The following is a 24,026-nucleotide window of genomic DNA, read 5'->3' on the forward strand; positions in this document are numbered from 1 at the left end:
GTTCATGGGTGGAACCCGCAAGTTGATCACCAAAACATACATCAAGTGGATCACGTGATATCCCATTGTCACCACAGATAAGCACGGCAAGACATACATCAAGTGTTCTCAAATCCTTAAAGACACAATCCGATAAGATAACTTCAAAGGGAAAACTCAATCCATTACAAGAGAGTAGAGGGGGAGAAACATCATAAGATCCAACTATAATAGCAAAGCTCGCGATACATCAAGATCGTATCACCTCAAGAACACGAGAGAGAGAGAGAGATCAAACACATAGCTACTGGTACATACCCTCAGCCCCGAGGGTGAACTACTCCCTCCTCGTCATGGAGAGCGCTGGGATGATGAAGATGGCCACCAGTGAGGGTTCCCCCCTCCGGCAAGGTGCCAGAACAGGGTCCCGATTGGTTTTTGGTGGCTACAGAGGCTTGCGGTGGTGGAACTCCCGATCTATTCTATTCCCGGAAGTTTTTGGGGTATATGGATATATATAGGTGAAAGAAGTCGGTCAGGGGAGCCACGAGGGCCCCACGAGGGTGGAGGATGCGCCCAGGGGGTGGGCGCACCCCCCTGCCTCGTGCCTTCCTCGTTGCTTCCCTTACGTACACTCCAAGTCTTCTGGATTGCTTCCGTTCCAAAAATAACTCTCCCGAAGGTTTCATTCCGTTTGGACTCCGGTTGATATTCCTTTTCTTCGAAACACTAAAACAAGGGAAAAAACAGGAACTGGCACTGGGCTCTGGGTTAATAGGTTAGTCCCAAAAATAGTATAAAAGTGTAAAATAAAGCCCATTGAACATCCAAGATGGGTAATATAACAGCATGAATACTTCATAAATTATAGATACGTCGGAGACGTATCATCAGAGCAACAGAAAATTGATCATGGCCATACGACCAGTTCTAGATCGATAGTCTTCCCTGAAGCCTGCTCCATGACTAATTTCTATGTTTAGAGATATTAGCGTGATTTCATTGAAACAAACTAACACAATAATAGACTCGATGGCCTCACCTTCATCGTCAGTGACACCTCAGCGAGGCTGCTCCCTTTTTTAGATCTAGAGTAGGAAACTGATACGTCTCCAACGTATCTATAATTTTTTATTGTTCCATGCTATTATATTATCCATCTTGGATGTTTTATATGCATTTATATGCTGTTTTATATGATTTTGGGACTAACCTATTAACCTAGAGCCCGGTGTTAGTTTCTATTTTTTTCCTTGTTTTTGAGTTTTACAGAAAAGGAATACCAAACGGAGTCCAATTGACGTGCCAATTTTTGATGATTTTTTATGGACCAAAAGAAGCCCCCGGAGTAAAAGAGTTGGGCCAGAAGAGTCCCGAGCCATCCACGAGGGTGGAGGGTGCGCCCTACCCCCCTGGGCATGCCCCCCTATCTCGTGGATGACTCGGAGACCCCCCTGACGTGAGACCGATGCCAAAAATTCCTATAAATACAGAAACCCCCAGAAAGAAACCTAGATCGGGAGTTCCGCCGCTGCAAGCCTCTGTAGCCACCAAAAACCAATTGGGACCCTGTTCCGGCACCCTGCCGGAGGGGGGAATCATCACCGGTGGCCATCTTCATTATCCCGGCGCTCTCCATGACGAGGAGGGAGTAGTTCACCCTCGGGGCTGAGGGTATGTACCAGTAGCTATGTGTTTGATCTCTCTCTCTCTCTCTCTCATGTTCTTGATACGGCACGATCTTGATGTATCGCGAGCTTTGCTTTTATAGTTGGATCTTATGATGTTTCTCCCCCTCTACTCTCTTGTAATGGATTGAGTTTTCCCTTTGAAGTTATCTTATCGGATTGAGTCTTTAAGGATTTGAGAACGCTTGATGTATGTCTTGCATGTGCTTATCTGTGGTGACAATGGGATATTCACGTGATCTACTTGATGTATGTTTTGGTGATCAACTTGCGGGTTTAGTGACCTTGTGAACTTATGCATAAGGGTTGACACACGTTTTCGTCTTGACTCTCTGATAGAAACTTTAGGGCACTCTTTGAAGTACTTTGTGTTGGTTTGATTAGATGAATCTGAGATTGTGTGATGCATATCGTATAATCATACCCGTGGATACTTGTGGTGACATTGGAGTATCTAGGTGACATTAGGGTTTTGGTTGATTTGTGTCTTAAGGTGTTATTTTACTACGAACTCTAGGGCTGTTTGTGACACTTATAGGAATAGCCCAATGGATTGATCGGAAAGAATAACTTTGAGGTCGTTTCGTACCCTACAATAATCTCTTTGTTTGTTCTCCGCTATTAGTGACTTTGGAGTGACTCTTTGTTGCATGTTGAGGGATTGTTATATGATCTAATTAGGTTATTATTGTTGAGAGAACTTGCACTAGTGAAAGTATGAACCCTAGGCCTTGTTTCGAAGCATTGCAATACCGTTTGTGCTCACTTTTATCATTAGTTACCTTGCTGTTTTTATATTTTCAGATTACAAAAACCTATATCTACCATCCATATTGCACTTGTATCACCATCTCTTCGCCGAACTAGTGCACCTATACAATTTACCATTGTATTGGGTGTGTTGGGGACACAAGAGACTTTGTTATTTGGTTGCAGGGTTGTTTGAGAGGGACCATCTTCATCCTACACCTCCCACGGATTGATAAACCTTAGGTCATCCACTTGAGGGAAATTTGCTACTGACCTACAAACCTATGCACTTGGAGGCCAGCCAACGTCTACAAGAAGAAGGTTGTGTAGTAGACATCAGAAACTACTCTACAGGAGATACAAATTCAGACATCATCAGTGGATGGAGTTTATCCGGGACGTTTGTGATGATCTCCTGGTCGCTGACATTTCTGGTTGCCGCTGCAAGCTCATGAGCATTGCAAGTTCTTACCACATGGCTGACACAGTAAGCTGAAAAAACTGAGAGTGCTTGTTTAATATCCTTGATCAGGGCATAGCACTGTGATCTGGATTGGTCTCCCGCAGCTAGCTCTTTTATGATTGCATGGCAATCCATCTCCAGGATCAAAGGCCCGCTGTAGTATTTTGCAAGAGCCTGCAGTCCGGCGAGGGCAAATTTTGCCTCGGCCTCCTCAACACTAACACTGGGGGTCAGCATTCTGCATACAGAGACGAAAATGTGGCCCTTGCTGTCCCTGGCAACAGCGCCAACCTGCGAGGCTGCCCTCTATCCTGAAATCTGCAGGGAAAAACAAAAATTAAAATCAAAGACATGTTAGAACAAGATTATCTCGCGAAATATGCACCTAATCTAACAAGAAGCAAAATTAGAAGATCCATCTCACACATACCACTCATCTTCTATGTTCAGTTGTTCAGTTTGGCATTGGGCGCCGCCGGGAATGAGTAGCTCACCATCATCATAAATCCTCCGCGCCCGCAACACCTGGGCCTACTCATGCCAGTCCTGCCGCCGGTAGCCTCTAATCCTCCATGGGCAGCATAGAAAAAAGGGCCTGCAATTGGAGGCTGAGAACCAGACCAGCACAAAAGGAATCAACACCAACAGAGAAAACAAAGTAACTTAATATATCGAATAGACTCGGATATGGCAACAACCGTCACTATCATCTCCGTCTCCAGCGGCCTGCACGGCCAGATCTGAAGGAAATACACCCACAAAATCTTGAAGCCAAAACCAATTGATTCAGACCCTAATTACAAGCACAACTATACAAGGGTAGGGATCCTTGCCCAACCTAAATCCCGCGTTCATCGGGAAAGAGAGGGGAGAGGTCGGCGGCAAGAATTTGGGAGGGTACTCGAAGCTCTTGTTTCTTTCGGGAGAGAAGCAGAGAAGCAGAAACAAGAACACGTTGTGCGTGGAGTTGTGTTCTGGATATCTCTGGAATTCCATACTACATGCGGGATGCTTCTGCAAAATGTAACGCTCGAGGACAACTCGTGTCAGTTCCAGCCTTATGTTTCAGATCGGATGGTGCAGATGGCGTGAAGGCAGGCACGCCATCATCACCAACTCGCATTTTTATAAGAGTAGAGATAATGTTGACCTGGCGGATATGACCCCCTTGAAGAAACCAACCACAGAGCATGACTCTCTGCTGAAGTTTAAGTCGGCCGATGACACCAAACAGGTTGACTTTGTCCCTAGCAACTCGTCCAAGCAGTTCACTATCAGTGCCAATATGGATCCGAAATAGGAAAGCGCGCTCATCGAGTTCATCCATGAGAACCGGGACATCTTTGCATGGAAGCCTTCAGACATGCCGGATGTACCGAGGGAACTCGCTGAGCACACTCTCTATATCGATCCAAAATTTAAGCCGGTCAAGCAATTTCTTCATTGTTTTAATGAGGGGAGACGTAAGGCCATTGGAGAAGAGGTGGCCCAGCTCTTGGCAGCTGGGTTCATAGTGGAAGTTTTTCACCCTGAGTGGTTGGCTAACCCGGTGTTAGTGCTCAAGAAAAATGGCACTTGGCGTATGTGTGTGGATTACACAGACCTTAATAAAGCTTGTTCAGCTGATCCTTTTGCTCTCCCTAGTATTGATCAGATCATAGATGCTACGGCGGGTTGTGAGCGTTTTAGCTTCCTGGATGCTTATTCTGGTTATCATCAGATCAAGATGGCAGTTAAAGACAAAGAGAAGACGGCTTTCATCACACCTTTTGGAGCTTTCTGCTATCTGTCTATGCCTTTGGGCTCAAGGGTGCCCAGGCGACTTATCAGCGTTGTGTCTATGCCTTTTCACAATCAGATTGGACGCAATGTTCATGCCTATGTGGATGATATTGTTGTGAAGTCTAGAAAGAAGGGGACTCTGTTAGATGATCTGAGAGAGACCTGTGATAATCTCCGGGTCTATAAAATGATGCTTAACCCGGTCAAATGTGTTTTTGGTGTACCTGCAGGCAAGCTCTTGGGGTTCTTGGTCTTTGAGAGAGGTATTGAAGCTAACCCGGAGAAAATCAAGGCTATTACTTCATTGGCTAAGCCAGCGTGCATCAATGATGTCAAGTGCTTGGCGGGTCGTATAGCAGGTTTAAGCCGGTTCATAAGCTGCCTGGGAGAGAAGGCTATTCCTCTGTACCAGATGATGAAGAAAACATATCGCTTTGCTTGGGGTGATGCGGCTAATGAGGCATTTGAAGCACTTAAGAAGCAGTTGGCTGAGCCGCCAGTTCTTGCAGCCCCTATAGAGAAGGAACCTTTGATCCTGTATGTGGCTGCTAATAGTAGAGTCGTCAGTGTGGCAGTTGTGGTGGAGAGAAAAGAGTCGGGTAAGGAATATCCGGTTCAAAGGCCGGCTTATTGTGTTAGTGAGGTTTTGATTGAGTCTAAGCAGCGCTACCCACATTGGCAGAAGATGGTTTATGGGGTGTTCGTGGCCAGTCGCAAGCTGAAACATTATTTTCTTGGTCATCCCATTACTGTGGTCAGCTCTGCTCCTTTGTGGGTAACATTTAGAATAGAGAGGCAACAGGCCGAGTGGCCAAGTGGGCCATTGAACTTGGACCCCATGGTTTGAAATATATGCCAAGGACAGCTATCAAGTCTCAAGCTCTTGTGGATTTCATCAACGACTGGACAGAATTGCAGATGCCTAAGGAGAAGCCTGATAATACATATTGGACTATTCATTCTGATGGGTCCAGGCTATTGGAAGGCTCGAGGGCTAGAGTCATTTTAACTTCCCACGAGGTGACAAGTTTTGCTATGTCTTAAGATTGATGTTTCCTTGCACTAATAATGCAGCCGAATAAGAGGCTCTGCTCCACGGCCTGCGAATGGCTATGGAGATGAATTTAAGCCGGGTCAGGTGCTTTGGTGACTCAGATCTGGTGGCTTAGCAAGTTTCAGGCACTTGGGATTCTAAAGACCCGCTCATGGCGGCTTATCTCCCGGCAGTTGATAATATAGCTGGTCACTTCAAGGATTACCAAGTGGAGCATGTCGATCACAGAAAGAACGAAGCGGTTGACGCTCTAAGCCGACTAGGGTCTCAAGGTAAGCTGGTGCCCCCTAATGTTTTTCTTGACATATTGAATAATCCTTCAGTCAAATTGCCAACGGAGGAGGATCTTGTTATTCCTGACCCGGAGTCACAGTTGGTGGCGGCTTTCCATGCTATTCCCGATTGGACAGTTCCATATTTGGCTTATATGACCCTGGGTGAGTTGCCTGAGGATGAACTTTTAGCCAGGCAGATAACCTGGCGATCTAAGTCTATGACCATTGTCAATGGAGAGTTACACCGATGCAGTGTCACAGGCGTGTTCCAGCGTTGTATTTCTCCTGAAGAGGGCCATGAGATTCTAAGGGAGATACATGAAGGTGATTGTGGCCATCACGCCGGCTCTAAGTCTTTGGTGGCTAAAGCTTTTCGTCATGGATTTTACTGGTTGATGGCTCATGCTAATGCAGAGGATCTAGTTAGTAAGTGTGATGGTTGTCAAAAGTTTTCTCGACGGGCTCATGTGCCAGCTCAAGAGTTGAGGACAATTCCGATTACTTGGCCATTTGCAGTATGGGGGCTTGATATGGTTGGACCTTTCAAGAGGTCTTAGGATAAGAATACCCACCTCCTGGTGGCGGTTGACAAGTTTACCAAGTGGGTTGAAGTAGAGCCGGTCAGTAAGTGTGATGTAGCTATGGCGGTTCAATTCATGAAAAAAGTAATCTTCCGTTTTGGTTACCCTCACAGCATCATAACTGATAATGGCACTAATTTATCCAAAGGTGCTATGAAACAGTTTTGTCAGTGAGAGCGTATTCGTCTGGATGTCTCATCAGTAGCTCACCCCCAGTCCAATGGTCAAGCTAAAAGGGCCAATCAAGAAATCGTGAGAGGGGTAACACCCCAGCTTATGGTCCCTTTGCAAAGGACGTCGGGTTGTTGGGTTGAGGAGTTGCCCTCAGTACTGTGGAGTATCAACACCACCCCCAACAGATCCATGGGTTATACACCCTTCTTCATGGTTTACGGGGCAGAGGCGGTTCTCCCAAGTGACATCCGTCATGACTCGCCCCGTGTGGCGGCTTATGTTGAAGCTGACAATGAAAAAGCATGTCAGGATGCTCTCGGCATACTGGATGAGGAGCGTGACCTTGCGGCGGCTCATTCGGCGATATATCAGCAAGATCTGCGTCGCTACCATAGCCGCAGAGTCAAAACTCGAGCCTTTCAAGAAGGCGACTTGGTGCTCCGGCTGATCCAAGATCAAATAGATATGCACAAGTTATCCCCTCCTTGGGAAGGATCCTTTGTGGTCAGCGAGAACCTGAACAACGGGTCATACTACCTCATTGATATTCGAGAAAACAAAGACTCGCGCACATCGGAGGAAGAGACCCGCTGGCCATGGAACATTGCTCATCTTCAGCCTTATTATACTTGAGCCGCTGGCTCTTGTGATGTACATACTTTTTCATCCATGTATATATTATGAATCAATATAATAAAGCCGACATCCCTGGTAATTCGGGGCCTCTGTCGTTTCACCTCTACGAATATGAGCCTTTATTATTTGTTCATAAGATCACTTGGGGGCTTCCAGCTCAATGAGCAGAGCCTTGATTACCCTCTTGATCCGGCTTACATGTCAACCCTTCGGTCACTTGGGGGCTTCTTGCTCAATGAGCAGAGCCTTGATTACCCTCTTGATCCAGCTTACATGCCGACCCTTCGGTCACATGGGGGCTTCCTTCTCAATGAGCAGAGTCTTGATTACCCTCTTGATCTGGCTTACATGCTGACCCTTCGGTCACTCAGGGGCTTCCTGCTCAATGAGAAGAGCCTTGATTACCCTCTTGATCCGGCTTAAATGCCGACTCTTTGGTCAATTAGGGGCTTCCTGCTCAATGAGCAGAGCCTTGATTACCCTCTTGATCTGGCTTACATGTTGTAACCGTAGTGGCTGTGCGGCCCATGAAAGCACTTGAATTTTAAGGTTGTGCGGCCTATGAAAGCAGCTGTATTTTTTCCAAATTTCTTTTCTTCTGGATATTTTGTATTTGCACCCATTGAAGAGTTTTTTCTACTCAAGTGTGTTTGTGCAAGTCAGGCATATAGCCTTGATTATATGACTCATAGTTGGGCATATTGGCTTGATAACCTGCCCTGATAGCGGATTGTAAGCCGCCAGGGGATTTGCTTCGAGCAACCAACATCATGATATTTCATGTTTGCGACTTCTCATTGTTGAAAGAGGTATCATGATCTACAGGTATGCTTTTCCATAATAATATAAATATTCAGGGTTTGGTAAACCGTCCTGGCTTTTGGCTTTAAATCGTCAGCATATTTCCGACTTAGATAGCCTTTGTCTTTCCATTACAAGACTATTTTATCAGGATCTTTCAAGGATATTTGTGACCGGCCCTGGCTTAAACCGCCAGGGTACATGTTTACTTGTGTGCAGGGAATGTGATAATGTTCAATTCATGATTTGCTTATGGTGGGTGGCGTGAGTGACAGAAGCACAGACCCGAGTAAGTAGGTTGTTTGCGTATGGGATAAAGGGGACTTGATACTTTAATGCTATGGTTGGGTTTTACCTTAATGATCTTTAGTAGTTGCGGATGCTTGCTAGAGTTCCAATCATAAGTGCATATGATCCAAGTAGAGAAAGTATGTTAGCTTATGTCTCTCCCTCAAATAAAATTGCAATAATGATTACCGTTCTAGTTATCGATTGCCTAGGGACAAATAACTTTCTCGTGACAACAAACTCTTTGCTAAAACTAATTTAGTTGTGTCTTTATCTAAGCATCCCCTAGCTTTTATTTACGCGCTCTTTATTTTCTTGCAAACCTATCCAAAACACCTACAAAGTACTTCTAGTTTTATACTTGTTCTAGGTAAAGCGAACGTCAAGCGTGCTTAGAGTTGTATCGGTGGTCGATAGAACTTGAGGGAATATTTGTTCTACCTTTAGCTCCTCGTTGGGTTCGACACTCTTACTTATCGAAAGAGGCTACAATTGATCCCCTATACTTGTGGGTTATCAGTACTAGGTACCAATCAACTGTTGATGAATGGGCCAAGTTGATCAATGCCCCAGAAGCTCATGAAGATGACTTGGATGTGTATGCCAAGAAGAAGAAAGACCACAACTCCATGGCTAACATGTACAAAGAGATCCCTGATAAAGCTTTGGAGACACACAAGCTTGGATCTGTACACTATCTGTTGTCTGGTCTGCCTACCATCAACACAATCCTAAGGCACACTTTGCTAACCAAGTCAGGAGATCATAAGATGATTAGAGGACACTCAATCAACTTGCTGCACATTTTTATGTCCCTCAAAAGTTCAAGGTCATGAGTCTGATTGTAGAGACAATCAAGAGGACAGCTGCTAACCAGAAGAGATCTTGTGGGTATGCTCCACACATTCAGGTGCTCATCAACTCCAAGATGGGCACGGGCACCTATTTGTTGGACAAGGAGCATTTACGACTTTATCCGGAATTTGAAGACAACAAAGTTGTGATGGATGAGAATGAACCTTCATCAGTGCAAGCACAAGAAAAAAGAGCTAAAGAAAAGGCTGAGAAAGCTGCCAAGATGCCAAGTGTAGAGGAAGCATCTCAAGTTTTCCTGAAGAGCAAGCAAGATCAACTTGCATATCTGATCCAATCTACACTGAGGATTGAGAATAGCTTGGCCACCCTGACATAAAACCAGGAGAGTCTGGAGAGGATCATAGAGACAAAATTTTATGATCTTGATCTGAAGGGTACTGAGATACAAACAACAGTTGAGCAGCTCCAGGAGGAAGCAGAAGAGAGGAAAGGGAAGGCAACTACTGATGCTTTTCAGCGAGTGCCCAGAGGACAGAGGTCTGCTGCAGTGCCTGTACCTGATACAAGAGCAACAGCATCAACACCAGCAGCCACAGCTTCAGTGCCACCTCCAGCAGCCACTCCACCAGCTCCAACTACATCAACAGATGCCTTCGTCCTTGGAGTTCTCTCTACACCACCTCCCGAAGACCAAGCCTGAGAGACGCATAGCACTATGCATACTTGAACTTTTTGGTAACTTGTTGCCAAAGGGGGAGAAATATGTATAGATCATAGGCTTCGAGAGAGAGTGTTTTGCTTCTTTGTCTCTCTTGCTTTTGGTTGAACTTTATTGTGTGCTTGGTTTATACTTTATGTCCTTGTGTGAGATACTTGTATGATCATGTGATTGATCATATGTCACTTTAATGCTTGCTTGGATGATATTATCTTTTATATCCCTATATGATCATTCACTTTGCTTGGTGATGAGTGCATGCTTTTCATTTATATCATTTTGAGCGCTCCACCAAGATGTATGTGACATGGAAGAATAACTCATGATCCTAATCGATTGTGCATTTGCATTCAAAAGCAAATCTTAAATAATGCACAAATTTAGGGGGAGCTCTTGCTTATCACATACTTCTCAAAGCTACGATGTATTTCAATCTTATTATCATTTGCTGGAGCTTTGATCTATATGTTGTCATAAATTACCAAAAATGGGGAGATTGAATGTGCAACTATCCCTGGGTGGTTTTGGTAATTCCTAACAACATATAGCTCATTGAACTAATTCCATTTTAAGATAAATATTTCAGGAAAGTTCAATGGTTGGCATGGCATGGATTAGGAATGTGGACCCCTCAAAATGCTAAGGACAAAAGATTGGCTCAAGCTCTAAAGCTCAAGACTCTACATTTTACTTTTAGTGATCCAAGATCACATTGAGTCCATAGGAAAAGCCAATACTATTAAAAGGGGATGAGGTGTTGCTTAATGGGTTTCTTGCTCAAAATGCTTAGTGATATGCTCCAAAACCCTCAACCACTTTCTCACATCCACATATGTCCCAAACCAAAAGTCAAACTCGGCCCCACCGAAACTTTCTATCCGGCGCCACCGAGTTCTCTTGACATAGCCATTGCCACAAAACCCTAGTCACTTCGGTTTCACCGATAGGGATCTCAGTCTCACCGAGATGGGATTGCAAACTCTCTGTTCCCCTTCGTAACGTTTCGGTCTAACCAAGATGAGCGATCGGTCCCACCGAGTTCGCAATGCAAACTCTCTGTATCCCCTTCGTAACGTTTCGGTCTCACCGACATGAGCGAATCGGTCCCACCGAGTTTGCCTGGCCAACTCTCTGGTTAGCTTATTACCAAAATCAGTCCCACCAAGTTTGTGTAATCTGTCTCACCGAGATTACGTTATGCCCTAACCGTAATGAAATCGGTCCCACCGAGTTGACATGTCGGTCCCACCGAAAATCCTAACGTTGACATTTTAAACTAAATCGGTCTGACCGAGTTCTCTGACTCGGTCCCACCGAGTTTGGTGATTTGTGTGTAACAGTTAGATTTTGTGTGGAGGCTATATATATCCCTCCACCCACTCTTCAGGGGAGAGAGCCATCAGAACATGCCTACACTTCCAACATACATTTTCTGAGAAAGAACCACCTACACTTGTGTTGAGGTCAAGATATTCCATTCCAACCACATAAATCTTGATCTCTAGCCTTCCCAAAGTTGCTTTCCATTCAAATCATCTTTCTACCAGATCCAATCCTATGAGAAAGAGTTGAGCGTTGGGAGACTATCATTTGAAGCACAAGAGCAAGGAGTTCATCATCAACACACCATCTATTACCTTTTGGAGAGTGGTGTCTCCTAGATTGGTTAGGTGTCACTTGGGAGTCTCCGTCAAGATTGTGGAGTTAAACCAAGGAGTTTGTACGGGCAAGGAGATCGCCTACTTCGTGAAGATCTACCCTAGTGAGGCAAGTCCTTCGTGGGCGATGGCCATGATGGGATAGACAAGGTTGCTTCTTTGTGGGTGGAGCCCTCCATGGACTCGCGCAGCCGTTACCCTTCGTGGGTTGAAGTCTCCATCAACGTGGATGTACGATAGCACCACCTATCAGAACCACGGATAAAGAAATCTCCATATGCAATTGTTTTACATTCCGCTGCTATACTTTTAGAATTGCGTGTGTAGGTTGATTGCTTGACTTGTGCAAAGTTGCTAAAATCTGCCAAGACTTAAAATTGGAAAAAGGCTAGATTTTTATTTGGTCAAGTAGTCTAATCACCCCCCCCCCCCCTCTAGACATACTTTCGATCCTACACTTTATAAAGTCGGGCCATCGCATTTTTTCTAAAGAAAAATATAGCCATATCGACCTCCACATGGCACCCACTAGGTTCAAGTGCGAGTAATGGTCACCCAAACCCGCACCCATCTCCATATTTTTTGCACAAACCCATACCCTTACCCGCACCGTAGATTTCAAATTGTTCTCATACCCTTACCCGACTGTGTGAGGGTAATACCCGCGGGTGAAAGTATTGATCTCGACCACCTCACCCAACTCACACTTCGCCAAGTATATTTCAGGATTTCCACATATATACACGATATTTCAGCATGTATACTTCAGCATTTCAGCACACATATACCATATTTCAGCACAAATATATTACGATTTGTGGTGCGATGGAATAAAAAGAATGTTATTAAATTTCAGAAGTGGATAGCAATAAGCATGAATTATACGACACTAAAAAAGGTCTGATTACGTTCATGGATGAGTGACCTATAAGTGAATTTTTGAGAAAAACGTTCACATATGTTCTTTCTTCTTTTCCCCAAATACAAGGGAAACAAGAGGAACACTAATCATTTTGCACTAATCATTTTTAATCTGGAAAGATGACATGACTAATTTGGAGTTGCCCCATAGGATCTATTTTATAGCTTCGTCCCTGAGTCAAACTAATTGACAATTCGTGTGGTATCACATAGTGGAAATTTTATGGAACTCCTAAACTTTGTATGTGGAAATTGGAAAAGAAACAAGAACAGAAAGCAAATAAAGAATATGATTGATGAATTGACCCTAGGGTTTACCTCGATTGATAAAAACACGTAGTGCTTGTACCGATCTTCTGAATCCAAGAACCAAAGAACGGCAAGGACCAGCCGACGTGCGAGGCGCAGATTGTTGCTGGAGCGATGGGGCAGTCTGGCGAGGTAGCTTCACATCTCGCGTGGTCAGGGCGGCGGCAGGGCACGTCTAGCAGTCTAGGACCCCATCTCCGTCTTTTTCTTTAGGGGTACCCCATCTCCTCCGTCTAGGCTCGTGGCTTGTGGCTCGTGCCTGCGTGCGTTTCAAGGCCTCGCTCGTACGCATACCATATAGGCCGTCGTGCGGGCCTCTATGTGGGCTCTGTAGCACTGGCTGACGGGCTGCTTAGGCTTTGAAAATAACAAGAAAAATGGAAGAAGTGGGGGCAAATGTCATGGGCTCAGTGGGGGCAATCCTTTGTACTCTGGACATAGTATTAAGTGGGTCGAAAATCAAGTGGGGGCGAGCTGTACGTGCGTTCGCCCCTGCCAATTGCCATGTTCATCTCGAACTACGGCTAGACCTCAGCTATGCATGCCCACCCCACGTACTCTCTGTCTCTGCACCGTGTTGTCTTGTCTCCTGCACACTTTCCCAATGCCCGAGGTCTTCCAGCCGGATTAATGGAAGGCAGGGCAGGCAGCAGCCGCGTGTTGAGATAAATGCAGTTAGCCGGTGTGGGCATTACTCCGTTTCCCCTTCGCTCGTCTCCCTCTCCCAAGATCCGTTCTCGCCATGGTTTCTTGAGGGCTCACGGAGCTTGGAAGTGAAGCGGGCCGTGAGGTGCAACCACCGTGCGTCCGTGCACAGCGCTGTGGTCTAGGAGTGGAGATATCTCCGTCGCCTTCCGTTCCCCGCCGCGTCTGACGGCAGCCGCCGCTTCCGAGTCCCAGCTGAGGTGAGGTGAGAATCTTGGATTTGGATAGATCTCTGCGATCATTTCTCTTCTGGTATGTCTCTTTGCTGACTTGTTGAGGCTGATTTGCTCGTTTCGTGATCTGCAGGCCCGGCGCCAGTCGCCTGTTTGACGAAATGCCTGAGAGGCGCAAGAAAGCTGCGGCCAGCGGCGAGGACCGCATCAGCACCCTCCCCGACGCGCTCCTGCTGCACACGTTGTCTTTGTTGGCGTCGGAGGAGGCCGTGCGGACTTGCGTGCTCGCCCGTCGGTGGCGTAATCTCTGGAGGTACACTCCCAGCCTGCGCCTCATCCATGACGACGACATTGACGTCGACATCGACGTCGACGAATCAAGCCTCGTCCATGACGACGACACCGACTTTGACAAGCCAAGGTTCAGCAGCGCGGAGCATTTCAACAAGTTCGTGAGCCATTTGATCGTCCTCCGCCATCGCTCCCCTCTTGTCAACTGCGAGATTGAACTCTATCCAGACGAGGATCCTGGGACATGCCAATATATCCAAGCGGTCCAGCTATGGATCCAGTACGCTCTAGCGTGCCAGGTTCAGCTGCTCAATATTTTTGACAACTACGGCGACCAACGATTGCTCCTCAATGTTCCTTTCATCTCCTCGTACCTGATGACCGTACATCTTCGGAATGTTAGCTTAGAGTGCTCTATGAATCTCTCGAGCTGTCTGGTATTGGAGAACCTGGAGATGACACATTGCAACATTTTCATGCACAAGATATCATCCAAATCACTCAAGCGTTTGAACATGACGGAGTGTTTCTTCCGTACTGAAGTCCGCACTCGGTTCTCTTTCCCGGGTCTTCTTTCGCTGCATCTAGAAGATGGTGATTTCAGGACTCCTCTGCTTGAAAACATGCCATTGCTTGAGACAGCATTCATTAGGTTGGAAGAAAGATGTTTGGATCGATGTGATAATGGCGACGGAAATTGTGATCAAGAAAGCTGCGAGGGCTGTTATGGTTTTCATCATTATCAGAGTGTTCTTCTTAATGGTTTGTCCAATGCTATCAATTTGGAGTTGTTAGCTGAACCTAAAAAGGTATGGTTGCACTTACTACCTATTTTCTTAATCCTGCTTTTACTTGCATGGTTTTATGCTACCCGCCGTGCCTCTTGTAGTATTTCTATCCATTGTACGCATACGTTCCCAGGTCGTTTTTTAAAATGCCACAATTTGGCACCTTTATTGTCATCGAAGGAGGACATACCATCATACATAGTTGGTTTTTGTTGATTATGCGACAGTATTAGCTTACTACATGTTTATACTTTTAGAACTGCAATTAGGAACTGTATCTTTATTGGTCATGTTTGCTTCTTGAGTACTAACACCCTGCCGCTATATGGATTGTTAGATCCATAGAAACATAAAAATATATCACGGGCAGTTTTCCTTACATTTTCCTAAGTCAACTTCAGACATTTACACTTTAGGCCACTAAACTGTTCGATTTTTTCCCAAATTACTTGTAAGAGCTGTTGCCCTAGCTTTGCTGGATGGAGTTTGTCGGGTAACAAGAAGTAAGATGTCTGACATGGCACTTCCTTCTTGAGCTCGTGGAGAAGCAAGAAGGTGGCCCATCTCCACCTCCCCTAAATTAAAGGAAGACAACTCAAAGACTTCCATGCTACCCCAGCGCATTTTTGTTTAGTTTTTTGTGGAGATGTTGCTCGTCAAGTAATATGCTGTCAATAATTGTATATTTGTATGGCTTCAGCCTTAAGGTGCTGTGGCTTTACGCCTATACTACTTAATGGCACGTAGGAGTGGAAGTTACACCCGACCACAGCGAAGGGGTGTAGCCGCAAACCTAGTGTATGTTCTAGAACTAGTATGCAGTAGAGTGCACTGCCAAGCGAAAGCAAAATAAGCTTACTGGAAGTTTAGTCAAGATAGCACGGGCGATAGCAACTGAACCACACAAGCAAACACAAGTGTGGCGGCTTTCATGCACCAGAGTGTAGTGGTGAGCCCCCGGGCATGTGGCACCATGCTCGGCGTACATGTGACATATGCCTTGGTGTGGGCTGTTTCTCAACTTAGAGCATCTCCAATAGCATACAAATTTTGGCTACCAAAATCCATTATGGGTAGAGGAGAGAAGATTTGGGTAGCCAACATTTTTTTTCTGCTTTTACAACATACCCTATTTGAGTGAAGTCTGTTTTAAACCTTGAATTCACAGGGCTCGTCGGAATCAGACCTCAACTTCTCAATCTCTAAAATCGGCACACCCTATATTCACTGATCCCTGTCTTAACTCAACCCTAGACCGCTTCAGATCAATTTGGCGCATTGGGAAAGGGTTTATCTCGACCAGGAACACACATGACTCTCACTGAGATCTCTGTTCCACATGCCATATTTATCGCCATTCACTACCCCGTCAGCCTCATCCACCACGGCATCGACCTGTGGCCGCGCCAGATCCTCTAGCTCCCAACCCTGGTGCGTGCCCACGTTGTTGCCGTGCCGCCTAGCCCCACACCAATAGCACCCTGCTGAGGTCACCACCGGTGACGACATGTGCAACTGGTCTAGCCTGCAGTCCGCGAGCCGCACGTTGTCGGACCTAGCTGCAGCGCTGGGTAGTCCTCGTCCAGAGCGTGGAGCGGCTACAACTAGGCGTCCATGAACCCCCTGGGAAGAGCTGGACCCCAGCGTTGCGTGTCTTGGCATCCGCTGAAGAATCTCATCGATCGATGTTAGTATTAACCACAATGTAGCTAGCCTTGTTCACAAGGGATGGCAATGGGGCCCCATACCCGGCAAACCCATGGGCATTTCATCTATTAGCGGGTGGGGATGGGCGAAAACCTTCCCCATGGGGATATTCACCAAACTAATCTATTCCCCATAGGGTACAACTAGGATGGGGATGGAATCCTATTCCCCAAACCCGATACCCATCGGGGATCCGCCTTTTAGACATGACATGTAGGATAATGTATATTTCTATGTATCTACATTGCAACCAACCCTAATAAAAAACAATCACAAAACAACAAAAGCCCTAAAAGATCTTAACACTACCTCACGTACTCACCTTGGAGAAAGTGTAGGTTTAAACTATTCAATATTTTGTGTTGGAAACATGGTCGTTATGGCTTGTTATGTGTTCAATAATGGTGCATACGACATCTTGTGGTCACCTTTCACTATTTATGCATCATACCTTTCTTTTATTCTAGTGTATATATGTTGATTATAGTATGTCATATAATATATATGACTATTTGTTCATGGGGATGGATATATGACTATTTGTCCATGCGATGGGGACCCTAATGGGGCCCCATTCCCTAGTGGGGCATGGTATGGGAAAATTTCATCCCCAGTTAAGTAAACGAGGATGAGGATGGTATGATGGCGATGGGGATGTTCTAGGGGTAGCAGCCATGTGCTCGACAAATGTCGCCAATGGATGCCAAGAAGGTGGCGCCTTCGCCGATGGTCCTGCCTTAGCTGCGCGCGCGAGCATGTCATCAATGGACGCCGTCCTGCTCGACGATGACTTGCGCTAATCGACGGGGCATCACCTTCGTCAACGTCGTTGAGGATGCCTAGCTATGACATGCGCGCGAATCGGTCTCCTCTGTGCGCACCATGCTCGTCGATACCAGCGGAGCCTCGCGCCGGCCAAACCAACACAACCCGCTCGTGGCACCTCGCCTCCTCCGCCCTTAGCAGCATGCGCCCCGGCTCGGAGGGGAGCAGCAGCGCACACACCAATGCTAGGACGGAGACCGTGGAGCGGGAGCTGCAACAGTTCTTCTTGCATGGGGACGACGCCAGGCCCGGGCTCGATGATGGAACCATTAAATCACTACGGGCGTTAGCCTACGGTGAGCTGTCCGGCTCAGTTCTCCTGCTGCCTGCATTTTAGGAGAGAGAGGAGGTGAATTGTGGATAGAGGATGGACATGACATGTGGGCCAGCGTAGTAAGTGAGAGTAGCGATTGATCCTGGCCGGGATTAACTTTTTCGTAGTGCGCCAAACTGGTCTAGGGTCGAGATAGACCGATTTCATGGATTATAATGTTAGGGTTCAATTCCGACGTAGTGCGCCAAACTGGTCTAGGGTCGAGATAGACCGATTTCATGGATTATAATGTTCGGGTTCAATTCCGACAAACCGTATGAATTCATGGTTTAAAACAAACTTCACTCCCCATATATTTCAGCTTCTACTTCTACCACATGTATCTTGTGCATGTGTAATGCTCTAAATAATATAAAAAACATGACAAATAAATCCGACACGAATAAAACATGAATAGTACTCAGTTATTACTCAAAACATAGAAGTAGAACTAGTGATCTTGTTGTCCATTCCATTTCCAACACTCCTTGATGAGATCTTGAAGCCTTTGATGAGTACCCGCATCTTGAATCTCATGGTGAACTTGGAGGAAGTGTCTGATGCGGTCTTCTCTCCTACGCAAATTCAAAACCCTTCCCATGAAGTCATAGTAGGAGTAGTCCAAATTTTGGGCACGCTCATTCTCGGTTATCATATGGTGCAAGAGCAGTCATGATCATCCAAAGCATATGTTGCTCCCAAAATTGAGCCGGTCCTCGCACTAGCAAACTGGGTTTGCAAAATCCCAAATTCCTTCTCCACATCCTTCCTAGCAGCAGCTTGAGCATTATGGAACTAAAGTTGTTTCTTACCTTGGGGGTTGAGAATTGGCTTCACAAAGGTTTGCCACTTTGGGTATATCCCATCCACTAGGTAGTAGCCCATGTTGTATGTGTGGTCATTTGCTTGAAACTCCACCATTGGTGAATTTCCATTGGCTAACCATGCAAAGAGTGGTGATCGGTGGAGCACATTGATGTCATTGCAAGCTCTAGGCATTCCGAAATAGGCATGCCAAAACCATGTCCCGTGATCTCCAACGGCTTCAAGAATAATGGTTGGATCCTTCACATGGTCGGTGAACAGTCCTTGCCATGCCGCAGGGCAGTTCTTCCACCTCTAGTGCACGCAATCAACTGAGTTGAGCATCCCTGGGAACCCCCTTGCTTTGTTCATCTCCAAAAGCCTCTTGAGTGTCCTACACAGTCAACTGAGTCGAACATCCCTCGAAACCCCCTTGCTTTGTTCATCTCCAAAAGCCTCTTGAGTGTCATGAGCATTGGGTGCTCTCAAATACTGTGGCCCAAAGACTTAAACCATTGATTTTGCAGATTACCTCAAACACTTGATGGAAGTGCTTGTTGCTAGATGATCGTCAATCAAATCTGCAGGATTATCATAACACATGCGCAATGCCACGGTCATCTTTTGGGTAGTGTTGCGTCCAAGTGCCCCAGTACAATTCCTCTGCACGAAGAATGGATCATGCCCTTTAACCACCGAGGCAATGTCGAGGAACAAATCCGGGGACATTCTGAACCGGCATCGTGTATCGCTCTGGATACACCTGGTTTGCACAGAAGTAATCTAATATGAGTCTATTATGGCCGTCTAGCCTCCTCCAACGGATCATCTCACGACCAACATTGGAATCGTTATCTTTCGGCTGCTTGTTCTTCTCCATGTCCATCAACATGAGCATGGCAATATCCTCATCTTCATCTCATTCATATTCCTCCCCAGAGGAGGGATCATCATATGAGGTTGAATCACGCCAACTATCTACACAAGAGTACTTCATCCATCACAAACGTGTACTATTCTTAGTACTAGCCGCAACAAATAACAAAAAAACAAAGCAAAAAAATACCTTTGTGCAATTCCGTTGGACACCTCGGGAGCATTGACCTCGCTTTTGGCCGACGGAGGTTGACGGGACCAAGAGGCTCGCCATAGTCAAGGGATGGCGTCGTGGGGGAGACAGGAGACCAAGGGAAGCTGGGGTGACGGCCAAGTCCGGCGGTGGGAGCTTGGCCGAGCGCCGCGAGCTTGCACCTGGGTGCGGTGGTGCGGCGGTCATTGTCGATCTCACGCGTGTCTCATGGCTCCTAATCAAGCTCGGCGTAGGGTGGCGGGGCGGGGATTCGGCGGTGGTGGCTGGAATCGGCGGGGCGACAGCTGGGCGATGGCGGAGGTCTACGAGTGGCGGGGTGGCAGTGGAGGTCGTGTGGCGCCGACGCGGGGAGCAGCAACGTGTGGCGAGGAAACTTCCCGGTTGTCGCAGTTGGCGTGTGGGTTTTGGGTCAAATGGGTATCCTGCTAGCAAAACCGCATATACGGTATTTGGTAGCAAAATATGGTTAGGTCCCATGTTTTATGGGTAGGTACCCATATTTTATGGGTACTCGGTCCCATATGCTGTTGGAGCTCGTTTTCGAGCCAAAATACCCATATTGACAATTTTTGGGTATTGACTATTGAGGGAAAATATGGGTATGCTATTGGAGATGCTTACGTGCTGCCATCCAGCCACAGGCCACGGGTGCCGCTAGTTCTACTTGCTGCAGACATGTCACCCCCTTTTTCCTTGGCCGTCACTGGGTACGTGCAAATATTATTTTTCCTTGCCAGTCACATGTGCTCGATGGTATAGGAGTGGAAGACAGATGTAGTTATGGCAGCTGACTACACTGGTGAATCAGGAGGTAGGGCGTCGGGCAAGGAGAACACTGGTTCATGTGGTTTCTTGGTTGGCAGTCCAACATTGAGGGTGAATTGAATGGTTAAACATGCTTTCAGTGGGATGAAGGTGTTAGAACTACTAGTTTCTCACCCAGGACACTCACTGTTTTTCTCACACATGCACACAAGGAACTAGTATGAAGGTTTGTAGGTTTTTGTCAATATCAACAAGCTTACATTCTACATACATATGGGGTATCCTAGATAGGCTTTAGGGGCGGTGCTACAGTAACCTTCCTAGACAGCTTGCAGCCTAGCTGTACCCTGTTGCTTCTCATGCAAGCAAATGCACCAGCCAACATTTTGCCAAACTCAAATTGACTTCTTGCTCTTCCATGCATGCATCCCTTTGGTATATGAAAATACTAACTCTTAACAGAATGGAAGAGTATATTACATAAAAGTGATACTTTGAAGGTTCAAATTAACAAATTCATAGTGAAGAATCTTTTTTCAGTTGCATAGTGAAGGATCTTGATTGAACAAAGTATAATAGTTCAGGGGCTTAGGTTAATTTAGAAAAAATATCTAGCCAAAGGTCATACTTACCTCGATTATCTTATAACCTATATATATCTAGAGTTTGAGAGTTTTTCTAATTCTTGTACATTTTCTCCAGTATATCTTCAGAAGGGATGTGGCATGGTGCCCCATATTTGGCAGGTTGAAGACTCTCGTACTCAATGAGTGGTGTGTGGCTGTTGACATGTATTCACTAGTCCGTGTTCTCCAACGCTCACCAATTCTTGAGAAGCTCACTCTGCAGATTAATAATAATAGGGTACATGTTAGCCAGCTTTATTGTTGAAGGTGTAATGTATGTTTACTCAATTTTACTAATTTGTTTTATATCTCATAGGACATCAAAAGCGCAATAGGAGTAGAAGGAAACCATATTCCAGCAAAACTATCATTTGTATGCACACAACTTAAGGTAGCCAACATTGAATGTCAAGAGCTCAATGAGAAGGTTTACATAATTTGGAATATTTTGAGGGCATGTGGCGTACATCCTGAGAAAATTAGCATCAAGATCAAACATACAGGTACTGTAAGTTCACTCTGGTCATTTCTTCTTGCATGGTATCTTTCTGCAGTCACTAGAGTCGTTTTTAAAATCAAACTAAGGAACCATGTTCTAACAATCTTGTTCTAGGATGTGTTGTAAGTACACATCAACTAGAGTGTGATACCCTGCACATATGCATCCATATGAAATGTTCATTCTCCAGTAGTATAACTTGATTGCAAGCTGGTGGACTGAAATGGGCATTATGTGTTTACCAAAAAATGTTTATATAGTCATGGTGCCTATAAAGCTTTACCCATTGATGCCAAACATCTGTCTGATTTTCTTATAATCATTTTACTCACTAATAGTTGATAAAATCGTTTGCTCAAGGACTTTCAAGTCCTGTCCGCGAGCGAAACGGCAATATGCTGCTGTTGCCCCTGTGAGATGCTCTGATAGTTAGTTTTTTTTAATGAATTCCTTGTTGATAAATTGGTCAAGTTGCTTGTTAATTAGAGTAATTCCTCTATTTCAAATTGTGGACAAGCACTTCCTGTCTGCATCAAAGAGGATATCCGAACCAAACTTACTGTGCCTTTTCATGCTTGTGCAGTCTCCAGTTTTGATGGGATGTAGTTGCTTCCGTGTAATGCAGCACCAAATGCAACACCTCCGACCACTGATGGGCAACAAACCCGTGTGTTTGGTTTGCCTTGTTGTCCTATGCTTTGTGTTTGTCGAGAACGGCTGTAATGGTGGTGGTGGTGGTGTCTGTTATCAGTGTTTAATATCTCATTTTCCTATCTTTTGGCTATCTCCTCTGGAAATTTGGTTGTGATCTCAATTTCGTACAACTCAGGCGAACAGTTTGGAGTTCGGTTAGGTGGTAATGTGTTGGAATATGATCGAGACCTTGTGTACTGTGTTGTGTATTATGACCTGTTGTCAGTTCCATTTCATTGGATTAATGGCGTTTGGAACTGTTAACAGAAATTCTTTAGATGCTGGATGTCTTATTGATGCTGAATTGTCGATACATGCTCTGACCAGGTTGAAATGGGCTTCTTTGATTCAAAGGATTGCGAAGGAATTTTGGAGGATTCTAATCCGTAGGAATTTTTCCAACGCGCGTTGTTCGATCATAGGATTGCAAACCAAGGGAAATTTTCCTTTGGATTCATTTTCACTAGATTGCATAGGATTTTTTTTCATCCACTTCAGCCTCTTTGAAATGGGCTTCTTTGATTCAAAGGATTGCGAAGGAATTTTGGACGATTCTAATCCATAGGAATTTTTTCAATGCGGGTTGTTCGATCATAGGACTGCAAACCGAGTGAAATTTTCCTTAGGATTCATTTGCACTACATTTCATAGGAATCTTTTCATCCACTTCAGCCTCTTTGAAAGAATAAGAATCCTCTGTTTTTCCCGTGCACAATCAAACATCCTCACAATCCTGTAGTATTGAAATGGCATGCCACTCTATTTCTGTGTTTTCCTATTCGTGTGTTTGGAAATAGTGCGAATCAAAGAGGCTCCAAACTGGCACTAGGGTTACGGGCTTAAAGGGTGTTATGGGCAAGCAATTCCCATGATTCATTAATTGTGCACTACCTTCTTTCCTAGCTTTTGCATTTTCCATGGAATATAAGACTTTTTAGATCACTAAAGTAGTGATCTTTACAGAGGGAGTACCTAATACCGTGATGAGGATGGCGAAGTGCCGATGCGGCGGGGATGGCCATGTACTAGTGAGGAATGCAGATGACCTCCAGTGGTTGTGGCAGCGGGTGATGGTGTCCCGGTTAAGGGGCCTCTCATGATGAGAGTTCCCAGCTAGGTGGGTTGGGCTGATGCCCCTTTATTAGTTTTGTCCATGGCGCAATACATGATGACTCCGCAAGGCTTGACGTACAAGACAAGAAGACGGCCTTGTGGAGGATCCTACCTCCCAGGCGTAGCCGATCTAGTTGTTTAAACCCTAGGACCCCTGGTATGCTATATAAACCAGGGTCGGGCTTGTCGTAGAACACATTAGAATCTCTCGGTACTTTGTACTTTGTACGTATATACACCCGAACGCAATAAAGCAAATAGGAGGACATAGGGTATTATCTTCATCGTGAGAGCCCAAACCTGGGTAAAACCCTTGTGTCTGTTACCATCTCGCCAAGTAGCCAAGCTAGGATACCCTACCAAAGGATCTGCCAGATTTAGTTTCGACAATGGTGGCCCATATAAGTGAACGCCATGGGGTGATAAGAGTTCAGATCAACGCTCAGATCGGTTCCAACACAATCTTTGTGCCAGGGCAGATGTTCGTCTTCGGCGTCGCCACCTTCGCCGCCGACTCGGCTGGCCATCTCGGCCAGGTCGAGACCTTCGCTCTAGGCCAGATCATAAGATTTGGCAACATGGAGTACACGACGGACCACCGCGGAGAGCTGATCTTCTCGGGTTTGGCATCTCACCAGATCCAAGAGTAGCAGACGCCGGTGACGGTGTAATACACCGAGGGTGGCTACTCGGTGGGGAGCCCAGCAACAGACCTGTTTCGGGGCCCATGAAGATAGGCAA

At 45.7% G+C, this 24,026-nt stretch overlaps 1 protein-coding gene across 2 annotated transcripts; it reads left to right on the forward strand.

Annotated features, from left to right (window-relative positions):
* The first annotated feature begins 13,394 nt into the window (after positions 1-13,394).
* LOC109752088 (F-box/LRR-repeat protein At3g59190) lies at positions 13,395-22,485 on the forward strand. 2 transcript variants are annotated; one of them, XM_020310955.4, is made up of 5 exons: positions 13,395-13,803; positions 13,905-14,871; positions 21,057-21,218; positions 21,297-21,483; positions 22,063-22,485. In XM_020310955.4, the coding sequence occupies exons 2-5, from the start codon at positions 13,933-13,935 to the stop codon at positions 22,083-22,085; spliced, it is 1,311 nt and encodes a 436-aa protein (XP_020166544.1). In that variant the 5' UTR covers positions 13,395-13,803; positions 13,905-13,932; the 3' UTR covers positions 22,086-22,485. The 2 variants fall into 2 exon arrangements, with proteins under 2 accessions (XP_020166544.1, XP_073352410.1); XM_073496309.1 differs by having other exon boundaries at positions 13,548-13,798.
* Positions 22,486-24,026: the final 1,541 nt, after the last annotated feature.

This window comes from Aegilops tauschii, chromosome 4 (assembly GCF_002575655.3).
Source record: "Aegilops tauschii subsp. strangulata cultivar AL8/78 chromosome 4, Aet v6.0, whole genome shotgun sequence".
Classification (NCBI taxonomy): Eukaryota; Viridiplantae; Streptophyta; class Magnoliopsida; order Poales; family Poaceae; genus Aegilops; species Aegilops tauschii.